The sequence below is a fragment of the Theobroma cacao genome, chromosome 2, assembly GCF_053813885.1.
Source record: "Theobroma cacao isolate CCN51 chromosome 2, ASM5381388v1, whole genome shotgun sequence".
NCBI lineage: Eukaryota > Viridiplantae > Streptophyta > Magnoliopsida > Malvales > Malvaceae > Theobroma > Theobroma cacao.
Window position 1 is genome coordinate 49,735,733 of NC_142640.1, and position 13,143 is coordinate 49,748,875.

The 13,143-nt window shown below is 36.8% G+C and overlaps 3 protein-coding genes across 3 annotated transcripts; 1 reads left to right on the plus strand and 2 right to left on the minus strand.

Moving 5' to 3' along the window:
• The first annotated feature begins 727 nt into the window (after window positions 1-727).
• Window positions 728-1,444, plus strand: LOC148764390 (uncharacterized). Its single transcript, XM_088803595.1, has one exon. It carries the CDS (start codon window positions 728-730, stop codon window positions 1,442-1,444), a length of 717 nt encoding a protein of 238 aa, XP_088659721.1.
• Window positions 1,445-5,757: 4,313 nt separating this feature from the next.
• LOC18610362 (transcription factor MYB16-like) lies at window positions 5,758-8,001 on the minus strand. Its single transcript, XM_007045963.3, has 3 exons — window positions 7,762-8,001; window positions 7,340-7,469; window positions 5,758-6,865 (listed from the first exon to the last, which is right to left on the minus strand). The coding sequence occupies exons 1-3, from the start codon at window positions 7,892-7,894 to the stop codon at window positions 6,022-6,024; spliced, it is 1,107 nt and encodes a 368-aa protein (XP_007046025.3). The 5' UTR covers window positions 7,895-8,001; the 3' UTR covers window positions 5,758-6,021.
• A 3,118-nt stretch (window positions 8,002-11,119) lies between these two features.
• Window positions 11,120-12,902, minus strand: UCP3 (Mitochondrial substrate carrier family protein). The gene is made up of 2 exons (XM_007045964.3): window positions 12,492-12,902; window positions 11,120-12,137 (listed from the first exon to the last, which is right to left on the minus strand). The coding sequence occupies exons 1-2, from the start codon at window positions 12,900-12,902 to the stop codon at window positions 11,595-11,597; spliced, it is 954 nt and encodes a 317-aa protein (XP_007046026.3). The 3' UTR covers window positions 11,120-11,594.
• Window positions 12,903-13,143: the final 241 nt, after the last annotated feature.

The following is a 13,143-nucleotide window of genomic DNA, read 5'->3' on the forward strand; positions in this document are numbered from 1 at the left end:
AGCAGCAACTTAATAAGCAACACACCGTTTTGTATTTATAATTATTGTTTTAAAAGTTAGTTAGGTTAGTTATGATATAATTAATTCTTTCTTTTCTTCTTTACTTAATTTTTAAGCTCTTGTATATATAGCTCATTTTATAGAGCCCTGATGTGAATGAATAGAAAACATTCCCTTAACTTTTTCAGCGCCGCTTGTCCTCTCTTCCCTGTCATATTCTTTTTTTGACATGGTATCAGAGCAGGTGGTGATTCCAAGATCCAGCTGTTGTCATTTCTGCTAATGGATTAACATAAACGACTTGCTGATCAGTTTTCTTTTCTTCTTACAGTAAGTCGTTTATCATCTTTTCTGGTTCATTAGCATTCAACTCATATTTATTAGCAAGCATTTATTAACAGCTATGGCTGAGCATACTGAAGCTAATGTACAGATCACAAACATCTCACCCATATCAGACCCCCTTTCACCATATTATGTACATCACACAAATCATTCTGAATCTGTGGTCATTAACCCTAAACTAGCCACTAATAACTACATATCCTAGAGTAGGTCCTTTTTACTTGCATTATCAATCAGGAACAAAACAGGATTTATCAATGGATCCACAGCTAAACTTGCAATCACAGACCCACTTTACTAAGCTTGGACACATTGTAACAACCTGATAGTGGCATGGTTACTTGATTCCATTTCACAACCAATAGCTTCTACTGTATTCTTTATGGATTTAGCTACAAAAATATGGAATAACCTCAAGCAGAATTTTGCTCAACCGGATGATACGAAGGTATGTAATTTGCAATATACCTTAGGGAATGTTAGTCAAGGAACAAGAATAGTTGATTCTCACTTCATTGAGCTTAAGGGTATTTGGGAGGAGTTAAGGAACTACCGTCCTTTGCCTCATTATGAATGTGGAAGCTGCAACCTTAATTGTTTCAAGAAGTACATAGATCAATTTCAAAAGGATATGGTTTTTAGATTTATCAATGGATTGAATAAGTCATTCTCTACGGTGAGATCACAAATTCTACTAATGGACCACATTCCAAGCCTAAATAAAGTATATAGCCTAGACCTGAGGGAGGAGTCACAAAGAAATCTTCTTGTTCAATCACAGCCTCTTTTGGAATCCTCTGCCATGTATGCTGCAACATACAACAAGAGGAAGTTAAGGAAGGACATAACTTGCAACCATTGTGGAAAGAAAGGGCACACCAAAGATAAGTGCTACAAGATTATTGGCTTTCCTGGTGACTTTAAGTTCACTAAAGGAGGGAAATCTAATTCAAGAAGGGGTAAGAATCTTGTTAACAATGTGTCTGCAGTTTTTGATACATCAGTAGAGAATGATTCTCAAGTTGAACCAGATGAGGAGTTGGCCAGTACAGGATCTATGTGTCAACTGTTTAGATCAAGCAACACGTTAACAAGCTAATGCAACTCTTAAATGAGAATGGTATAAGTAGTAGTGAAGGTAAAAGCATTTCATCAAACACTCAGTAGGCAAACCATTCAGTTGTGAATTCAGCCATAGCAAGTATTATTTCAGGCCAACCTTGCTTCAATACATCAAATAACATGCCTAATGGTCTTAGAAATGTAAATGTTAGCATGATAAAGTAAAATTACTGGATAATGGATTATGGTGCCTTTGATAATATATGTTGTACCTTGAACAGTTTCATACAAATCAAACCTGTAAAGAATTGCTTTGTCCAGTTACCTAATGACAAGAAAGTTACTGTGTCACACATAGGGATTGTTAAATTGACCTCAGAATTAATCTTGTAGAATGTTCTCTATATCCAAAGTTTCAAATTCAATTTTATTTCTGTAGGATAACTCACTGGGACTAAGAAAACCTATATATTTTTCACTGATATGTACTGTGTTGTACAGGACATTCCTTCATGGAAGGTGTTTGGGGTTGCTAGGGCTTTCTCAGGGCTATACTTCATGCAAGATAATTCAGATGAACAAGAAATGTCAAAGTTCTGTTTTGATAAGTTAGTCAAAGTTCCTTTTGTTTCAATAGTCAATCATTGTAAACAAAATTGCAAACGTTTGGATTTATGGCATTTCAGACTTGGCCATGTTCCTTTAGAAAGGATTGATGTTATACACAAACAATTTCCTAATGTTTATTCTTCAAACGAACTGGTTTGTGAAATCTGCCCTTTGGCAAAACAGAAAAGGCTTCCATTTCTAGTACATGTTCAATCTACTACTTGTGCTTTTCAGTTGATTTATGTTGACATTTGGGGTCCATATGAGACTCCAACTTTGTCTGGTCAAAGGTATTTTCTCACGATTATGGATGATTTCATCAAGTTCACTTGGATTTTTCTCATGAGTAACAAGTCAGATGTTCTGACCATCATTCTTTCATTCAATAACTATGTTCAAAACTAATTTGAACTTCAAATTAAGTGCATAAGGTCAGATAATGGTTTAACGTTTAGGTTGTTTGTTTTTTTGCAAAAACTAGCATAATACATCATTTATCTTGTGTGGATAGACCTCAATAGAATGGAATAGTTGAAAAGAAACATCAACATATTTTTACTGTTGCTAGAGCCCTAATGCACCAATCTAATGTGCTTGTATACTTTTGGGGGGATGCAGTACTCACTGCAGTTCATATCATTAATAGAGTTCCCACCAAAGTACTTCAGAATAAATCACCTTTTGAGCTGATGTTCCACAAATTACCTACATATGAACACCTAAGGGTATTCAGTTGTCTATGTTTTGTGTCCACATTGTCTCAACACAAGAAAAAGTTAGACCAATGGGCTTCAAAATGTGTTTTCCTAGGATATCCAAATTATATGAAAAGGTACAAGGTATATGATCTTAATGCACAAAAGATTCTGGTATCTAGAAATATTGTTTTTCATGAAGAAATATTTCCATTTCAGTCTATGCAGCATGGTATGTAGGAAAATGCATTTTCTCAAACACCTTATCTGCATACTAAATATCCTGATGTTTTTTATTCATATTCTGAAAATTTTCAAAACCAAGACCATGTACCTGCTGAGAATCATTCATCCTCATCTATGCCAAGTTCACAAACAACTGATACATTAACCTCAAACGAGTTAGTACATGATTCACCTAGGATAGTCAGCATGCCCACTACAGCTGACTCAATATCTAATACAGATGACAATGAAAGCATTTACCATCTCAACATCCTATTGTCCTAAATACTTATCTGCTGATAAACTCTCATTAGAACAGAAAGCATTTACCATCTTAATGTCAAAAATTTATGAGCCAACCACTTACCTTCAAGCAGCTAATCATTCTTATTGGAGAGATGCAATGGTGGTTGAATTAAAAGCTCTGCAGGACAACAACACATGGAGTATTGTACCTTGGCCTGCAAATTCTCATGTGATAGGGTGCAAGTGGGTGTACAAAGTGAAACTAAATGAACATGGTGAAGTTGACAGATATAAAGCTCGGCTGGTAGCTAAGGGATACAACTAGATTGCAGGGTTTGACTATCAAGAAACTTTCAGTCCAATAGCAAAGCAAACCAGTGTCAGGGTGTTCTTTGCCTTAGCTGCAGTGCACAATTGGTCATTGTCACAACTTGATGTGAATAATGCATTTTTAAATGGTGATTTACAAGATGAAGTATACATGGAAATTCCACAGGGGTACACTAACCAGGGAAAGTATCTTAAAGGAACCAAATTAGCTTGTAAATTGCATAAATCCTTGTATGGTCTAAAACAGGCATCTAGACAGTGGAATGCCAAGTTTACTTCATCAATTCTTCAATATGGCTTTCACCTATCATCAGCAAATCATTCTCTTTTCACTAAGAAAGGAAATGATGGAAGTTTCACTGCTTTACTACTATATGTAGATGATATACTGATTAGAAGTACATCTACTCGAGCAGTAGGAGATGTAAAATTGTATCTAAGCTCACAGTTCAAGTTAAAGGATCTTGGAACTGTGAAGTATTTCCTGGGGTTATAGATTAACAAGTCAGTTGAGGGTATTACTATTTCACAGGAAAAATATGCTCTAGATCTCCATGAAAAGTATGGTTTCTTAGGAGCTAAACCAGTTTCTACCCCAATTAACTACAATCACAAGCTACACAGGGTACAAAAGGAAGATGAATTGGTCGATCCTCTAATTTACAGGCAATTGGTAGGAAAACTACTCTATCTAACTTTTAGTAGACTAGATATATCTTATGCAGTTCAAGTATTGACTCAGTACATGGACAAGCCTGGTATGCAACATTTTACAGTAGCACAGAGGGTATTAAAATACCTGAAAAGAGCACCAGGGCAAGGAATTCAGATGAAGTCTACATCAAACTTGAAACTATTAGCCTACTGTGACAGTGATTGGGCAAGTTGTCTAGATTCTAAAAGATCAATTACTAGATTTACTATTTTCATTGGAGAATCACTCATAAGTTGGAGATCCAAGAAGCAGTCAGTAGTGGCCAGAAGTTCTACTGAAGCTGAGTACCGTTCAATGGCTTCAACATGTTGTGAGCTCATTTGGTTGAAGTACTTACTATCTGATTTTGGAATTAGCCATGATGATGTGATTGTTTTTTACTCAGACAATCAATCAGCGATCCACATCAGCAAAAATCCAATGTTTCATGAGAGGACTAAAATATCGAGATGGACTGTCATTTTGTTAGAGAAAAGGTGTTAGCAGGTACAATCAAGCCAGTCCATATATGCACTAATCTTCAGTTAGCTAACATTTTTACCAAAGCCTTGCAGCCGAGGCAGTTTTACAATTTACTGAGCAAGATGAATGTTCTCAACGATCACATATCCTCTTGAGGGGGAGTATTAGAAGTATTCAAGATGAATAAGCTTGAGATTTCTTGGAGGAACTCTGCACCAGGCCAATGACCATAGAACTAAAGAAGGGACAAAGAGACTTGGCAACAGGAAGACACCAAAACGCAGAGTTTAAATAAAAGGGAAGGAGAGCCACCCCAAACACTACATATCAAGCTCAGCTAAGGAGCAGCAACTTAATAAGCAACGCACTGTTTTGTATTTATAATTATTGTTTTAAAAGTTAGTTAGGTTAGTTATGATATAATTAATTCTTTCTTTTCTTCTTTACTTAATTTTTAAGCTCTTGTATGTATAGCTCGTTTTACAGAGCCCTGATGTGAATGAATAGAAAACATTCCCTCAGCCTTTTCAGCGCCGCTTGTCCTCTCTTCCTTGTCATATCCCCTTTTGACACCTTGCACGTATTCAATGTTGGCATATTAGACACTTTCCCAGGGCTGCCAATGGTGCAGCTGGTACTCTGGCCAGAGAGGTGGTCCAAAGGCCGCATAATCTTCTGTGGATTAAACCTGAGGAACCATTGCCTCACCCAGATTTGTTTCTTAATGCATCAGGAGATGCTGAAAATGGCTTGGAAGTTTAGCCATCAGGACTGGCGCTTTTCATTTGGAGGTGATTATTTTTAGGCTCCTTAAATGTATGACTGCTCTCTGTTTAGGTGCTGCATGCCTACGTTCTTTGTTGCGAAAATTTCTGCTGCTGGAATTGTTGCACAGCTTACTTTTGTACAGGGGTTTACGATTTGGAGTTAGTTATTTTTGTTGTATAGATCGGTTGGCTTTCTGCTAGTTTGGGATAGACCTTAGTGTACAGGTTTTGTTTGGAAATTTGTGGGCGTTTTATGGAAGCGAGGTTATGCTGACCCCCTCCTTTTGTACAGCAACTTGACTATCTTTGCCATGAAAGAATTGTACAGGTATTTACGAAATGAAATCACATGCCTTCCAAAAAAATTCCATCCCCATCTTCCTAAAACACCTTGGCTGATTTTCTGGCGAAATTTGGAATTGATTTATACAAGTTCTGAGGAACTTATTTGATTGAATATCGGCTATATCACCAAACATTTGGATAAAGAATCTACAAATACATTGACCTCTAAGCACTAAATCATTCGTTGAAAACACTGCATTTTGGTTCTCAATATCAGAAGTTAGAAGACGGAAGAATCAGACGAGGAAGCATTCATGAACTTGAGTGTGGGATCCCAGTAGCTCCCATCATCCGCCATGCAGCCAATGCTGCAACTTCCATTCGATATCTCTAGTTCCATTGATGAATATGAAGCTGGCACACCCACCAAGGTACCTGGTGAGTCCCCCATGAAATTTGCAATCACCTCATAATCATTGCCTTCCACATAAATACGGTCCACGAACCCTGCATCTTCTGTTGAGCACGTCCTCCCTTGCAATGCTTCATCGAATTCTTGCATTTGGTTAAACTTTTCACAACGTTTCCAATTACCTACGTCATCCAATTCGTCGCACGTATATGAATTCGTTGCAATGCAAGGTAAAAGAGTACCTTCGCCTGCTGCATTTTGATTAATTCCAGCGGTTGGAACTTGAAACCCGCGATGGGAAAAGTTCGATATTGACCCCGGGGACTCGAGATCGTCACGGTCAGAGAAGTTAAACATGCCGGTGACCAAACCTTGCCATGCTCTGAGCAAGTCAAGGCACTTGGGTCTCGGAGTTAGACACCCGAACTGGGATTTTTTTGGTTGGACATGATTTGGCACTGCTGGTTTATTGTTCGATACGCCGGCGGACCTGGCTTCCGCTTCTAGGCGAGCCCTTTCCCACTGAGCCATGTGGCTTAAATTGGCGTCGATGCCGCCGTGACGGGTCGGGAAGCCAAGGGCATCGATTCGGGGCTTGTGGGTCTTAGGATCGATGCCCATTTTGATTAGCCTTTTCTTTAGATGAGTGTTCCAATGGTTCTTGATCTCATTATCAGTTCTCTTCGGCAATTGAGCTGCTATAACTGACCATCTAAATTAATTGACATCAAGAAAAAGGAAAATTATGAACTACGTAATCTTTAATTATCAGTTCTCTTTGAAAGCCGCACGCATGTTCTAAAATTTCCAAGCAAAATAAGAACAGAAATTTACTATCTGAAGCAGCTGTGCACGCGTATCGTAACTCAAAGCAAAAAAAATTAATGGCAGGGCAAGTTTTATAAGTGAAAAAAAAATTAATGAATCAGGATATGATTTCAGGTGGAGGGGAGTAATAATCCTGATGATTGAATGGTATGGGTTGGAGTTCCAACCCCGTGACATGGGGAACTTGGGTGCCATCGTACACTTGGTTTTAGCACGTTCTTGGAAGTTTTCCTTCAGGATATAAATGCTGGTAAAGAAACTTGCTTTTACCTATAGCAAAGGAACAGAAACATGACACAAAAGGAGGATTCCTTTTGTTTTACCAAAAGTAAAACTTCTACAGAGACGGATCTTTCACCTGTTCCCGAGAAAAGCATGGAGTTGAACGATGGTCTGCTCTTCCTGTAAGCTGAACTTTCCTCTCTTGATATCAGGTCTTAGGTAGTTGATCCACCTCAGTCTGCAGCTCTTGCGGCATCTCTTTAGTCCTGAACAAAGGGGGGAACCATATAAATTAGTACAGTACTAAGCTTTTCAGTGAAGAGGAAAAGGAATTGTTCATGGCCTGGGCGGGTTGCTTTATATTTCCTGTTTTATGTTCTGGGGTTTGCTCAAGACTTCTTCTACATAAATTTATCCAGCTTTTTTGGCTGACCAAAAATAAAAAAGAAAGGGTATTTGAAAGAAGAGCAAACTACACAGAAAAGGATAAATATTCTCTTACTGAAAGCAGTCTGATCATGATAAATTATAAAAAAGTTTCCACACAAACTTAACCACCTGCTTTCTCAGGCAAGGTACTCCAGCTGCCATGGCCATGTAGTTGAATGTAAGCAGTGAGCTTTTGGTCTTCTTCAGCTGTCCAGGGTCCTCTCTTCAACCCTTCCTTTTCACAACACTTTGAGCTACCCATTTCCAAACTTGCAGTGATCACTAGGGAAGAGAAAAATGACAGTGTATAAGTTTAAGTTAGAGAAGGATATGCCTGAAGCCATGCATGAAAGGACAAGTTATATAAACTGAAACAGTGCCTAGGGGCACTGTGAAGGTAACCTAATAAATTACAACATAATACCAACTATATGTCGGCAGGTCCTACCATAATCATGAGCAATCTTCCTCAAATTAAAATCATGGCTATTTATTTGGTGAAAAAGTGGTCCTGAGATTCTTCTTTTTTTCTTTGGGAATTGAAGTTAAAGACTTCCAAATTGATTGGATCATTAATCTATATCAAATTATGATACTAATACGATGCTTTCTTTTATTAAGGTTAAAGACTTGAATCAGTACAATATACTCTCTCTCTCTCTCTCTCTCTCTCTCCATTATTAATATATGTCATACTTTTTTATAAAAAAAAAAAAAAAAGACCAGGTTGCATTGCATATGCTTAAACATCTTCAACCTAAAACCGCCATTGAATTTTCCTTTTGAATAAAATATATTATTGCTTCTTGGTGGTGGTGAAATAAATTTAAGTGGTCCTAAACTTAACCTTAGCAAATGTCTGAGACCTAAGAGTACTGAAAGGACAAATCGGTTGCCCTTCAAAAATGGTATGTGACTAGGTGAAAATCTAAATGGTCCCATAATGTTACTTTACTTGTGGTGTGTTGCTTTGATCTCTTTCATGTTAATAAATGTATCGTAACATGAAAGGGACGACTGAATCGTCTTGTAAATTGTATAACGTGGGATAATTGATTAGAAATGTCTATGAATGTGGTCCGACAAATCAAACCTGTTCGAACCTAGTTGTCCAACCTTAGTTTAAACCTGACTCAGCATCAGCCTACTAGGGGAGGAATGGCTTCTTATTCCTTTAGAATAGCAAAGCATCTGTTTGCTTTTTCTTTTTCTTTTTTTTTCTATTATAAAACTCGATACTTATTTACAAGCATGCTCTGTTCTTTTTGAATCTCAAGTTGATATTGTGTTGCATGGTTGCTCTATTCCTTGTGACTCTCGAGTTGATGTTGTATTGCTACTAGTGAGTGTGACATTACATTATATTTCCCGAGGATATTGTCTACCATGTTAGGTGTTGTTTAATGGGTAAACATTGTTTTATGAGCTATGAATTGTGCCATTATGTGTAGGTGTTTTCTAGTGTAAAAATTTTGTTTCGTTAGGTGCTTTTGTATGGACAAAACCTAGTTAGATTACTTTCTTTTTGGTCTTTTTGGCCACATCTTTGACTTTTCCCAAGGCGTTGTATCAATTCTGTGTTACATGATAATATATCAGACTTGATTGAGAAAAAAAAAAAAAAAAAACTCTTGCTTGAAAACTACCCATGCCAAGCTTAAACATATGGGCATAGTTTAGGTTTGATATGTTTATTTGGATTTTCTTTTTCTTTTTGTAATTGTTATTTCTCTTATTTTTACATGTGTAGATTGTTTTGATAAGTTGATGACAAACATTTTTATTTACTTGGTTGACTAATTAAAGTTATTCACATCAAATTATTTCTAGTCTTTCACCAGCTTGAAGACTTGGGTGGTTGTGGAGGTTTCCTACTAAACATTGAACTTGGACAGGTTTGAATCTTTTTATAAAATTATTAATTTTTTTGACTCATAAGACTGATTCGTCCCTACCCACCTCAGTCTTTTGATTTGGTGGGCTGACCCATTTAAGTCTGATTTTAATATTTAGATCCAACTCACCTCATATTTTATAAAAAATAAATCAATCCAATAGATAGATCCAATTTGACAAGTATAATTGTAAATTGCAACTTTTTAAAACTTTAAAGTTGGGACCTTGTTGCTGTGGGGTTGAATGATAGGTGAAATTTTTTGAGAATACCAATTAATAGAAATTGCGGCTTTTTGAGATTTTGTTGTTGGGACCTTTTAGCTATGGGATTGAATGACAGATCTAAAATTTTTTGAGAAGGCCAGCTGATGAATTTGCAACCTTTTGAGTTAGGATCTTGTAATTGGTGGGCCCAACTATGTATAGCTGACTCTTTTTGTATGAAAATTTTATGTGATGAATCATGAATGATATTATTTTTAATATTTAGTAAGTGAATAACAAATGATATCAATTTTATCTATGCAGATTATGAATGATACCATATATAAAACCTTCGCAAAAGGGATTGATTTGTGCTTACGCGAAAAAGGACATTTGCTAATTAACAATGGCAAGTACAACCTTCACATATCATAAGTTTGAAAACTGATGACAATCTTAATTTATGAAAATAATTTTTTTTTTGTATGAACCTTTATGCAAATTAACATATTAACTACTGAAATGATCTTGCAATGTCATTAGGATGCATGTATATGTATATATTCTAACATAATTATGATCATATAAGTCTTACAGTATGAAAGAACCCATAATTCAAGCATTAAAATTTTTGGATATCAATATATATATAGAGAGAGAGAGAGAGGGTATTTTTGTTTTGTATTCTTATGAAAATATTATTAAAATATAGTCAAGGGTAATTTAATTTTTTAGTATAAATATTTTATTATATTATAGTTAAGGGTATTTTGTCCTTTGGTACAAGTATTTTTGTCTTTTGATAAAAAATAATTCAAATATTATAATAAAAGGTAGTTTTGTCATTTTATCATTTATTTCTTGATTATTTCAAAATTATTCCTACCAATCAAACATTAAAATAAGTCATACAATAACAATTCCTACCCTATTTGATTCCATAAACCAAATCACAAAATACTCATTATATTCTAATTCTGTTTTATTCTATTATTACAGAATAACTATTTTATTATATTTCACGAATAAAAATTGTCATTAGCATTAGAAGTTAATAGGATGTACTCGCTATGAGAGGCTTTAATTTGAACCAACCCTGGCAAATGGTAAGTGGATTGAAACTAATGACCAGAGTTAAATCCTACCTAAAAATTTGTCCTGTGATATGTAAATTACACACATGCTTGACGTTGCCCTTTTTAAGGAGGAATTCCCCATTTAATCTAGAGCCAAGTTGATGGTATTGATGAAACGTTTTAATGCAGAACAGATCGATCTGTCTGTTTCAATCCCCACAACGTAAGATTTTGCCTGTTTCTTATCCTAGTACCGAGCCATTGTCGTTAGGATTCATATAATTAAGCCTTGAACACACTTCGAGCAAGAGTAGACTAGAGAATCCAAACCCATTTAGCATTGCCTTCAAGGCCTCGACCACCAACATTCACATTTAAGGATGGGGTTAACCATGTATGGGAAATGACATGAAAAGACTACAAAGGAAGCAACCCTAAGCAGATCCTCAAAGAAGAAACAGGTTGCCTAAATGGAGAGTTGGACAGTACAACTCTGGCGTCAATGCACTTAAGCAATAAAGCAAAGTTGTGTCTAATTATCGGGATTTGTAAAAGGTTGCTGATAAGTAAAGCTCAAAACATTGAATTCCATAATGGTAGACAATGAATGCTTGCTAGCTTATAACTGATGGAACTGAATGACACTCATTAATGATTGATTGGAAGGGGCATCAGCATTAGTAAATCTTCTGCCAAATGCTGCCATTTGTAGCACATTGCTGGTATATGCAAAACTGAATTCACCATGCAAGTGTATCTGCATCTAAATCCCAATTAGGTCATTGTTCAGAAGGAGGACAGACCTGCAATTTGCCGGAATTTCTCATAAGAGACCCAGAAAACAAACTGCCAAGGACCAAGCCTTGCCCATGTAGGAAAGAAACCTTTCCACAATGCTGTTAATCCTTCTATTTTCACCGTCTTCACCAAACAATCATACGAGTTCTTGTACATCACATTCCCCCCCTTGCCGCCTGCTTGGTTCATCATTCTCGTCTTCACAACATCAGCCGGACAACTCAAAGCTGTAGCAGAGAGACCCGACATGATCGATGCCAATGTGTGCGCATAAATGTTATCATCAGATATCTGATTACTGATAACAAAACGTTTTGCATGATCATAACAAGCTAATTCCCCCATATTCACTAAAAATGCTCTCTGGACATTTGGGAAAACTCCTTTCCAAAGACCTCCAAAACCTTCCATAGCTACAATCTTTTTTAAAGCATCAAATGGTCCTTTGTACCTAGGTTGAAGACCCCTGCTTACTATCCGCCCATCTGCTTGCATCCTTACCTTAACAAGATCAGCTGGACTTGCCACTACCTGTACTACTAATGGTAAGCAGAAATATTCTAATTACATTCCAAAATTAAGCATGAAAATTAAAATTGAAAACCAAAATTAGCAAAAGCACACAGGCACAATCAGTTGAAAAGTGAAAGCAAGACTCCAATGGAATGTTAACTTAGTATTTAAAAATAAATGGAATTTATTCATAAGAAAAGAAAGAAAGAAATGGAGTTAAGAAAATAAACAGAAGTGCAAAAAAGAAGTCTTGAATTGATGTAAAGATACCCTTTTTACATCCCAATTAGGAAGATTAACAGCAATCCCAATTTCATCAAACATTTCTCATGCCAAATATTTCTTTCACTGCGTCAATCAATAAACCCAAACCTGAGCAATGACACCGGAGATGCCACCAACAAGAGCCTTGGAAGATAAAGAAAGGGAGCCATCGGAGCTCACGAAATTCCTTAAATTCTCATAACCAACTATCCGGATGGGAGTGTAAAAAAGGTGCCTGATAATCGCCGGAGATAGGCCTTTGTAGAGACCCAATACGCCTTGTTCGCGAACTATTTCGGAAGCGACACGAAACGCGTTGGTAGAGCGCGTGGAGGAGGACGAGGAGGAGGAGGAGAGAGGTTGAGACTCGCCGTGGAGCTGGATCCTGGTCTTGGTCAGGTCAATCGGGAACGTGGAAGTCTCAGCCACCATGGCCGAGAGTGACGTCAGCAAGATCTTAATCCGGAATCGGGTTTGGGTTTGGGTTTGGGTTTGGATTCCGGTTTGACTTGCCTCCATTTTGACTGTTTGAGAGAACAAGCTTGGGCAGCTCTCGCAGACTAACCAGTACTAATGAAAAGTGGAAAAAGGATTCGTTTTTGAAATATAAAACGACAGAAGAAGTGCCGTTTTAATGGCAGTGGCGGCAAAAGAAGAAGTTCTCAAAAATCGAACTAATAATTCCACACCAATTTCTCTCCACTTCTAAGCTCAAGCAGTAGCTTGGTTTTCAAAGAAAGGAGACATTTTTCCTTCTGGG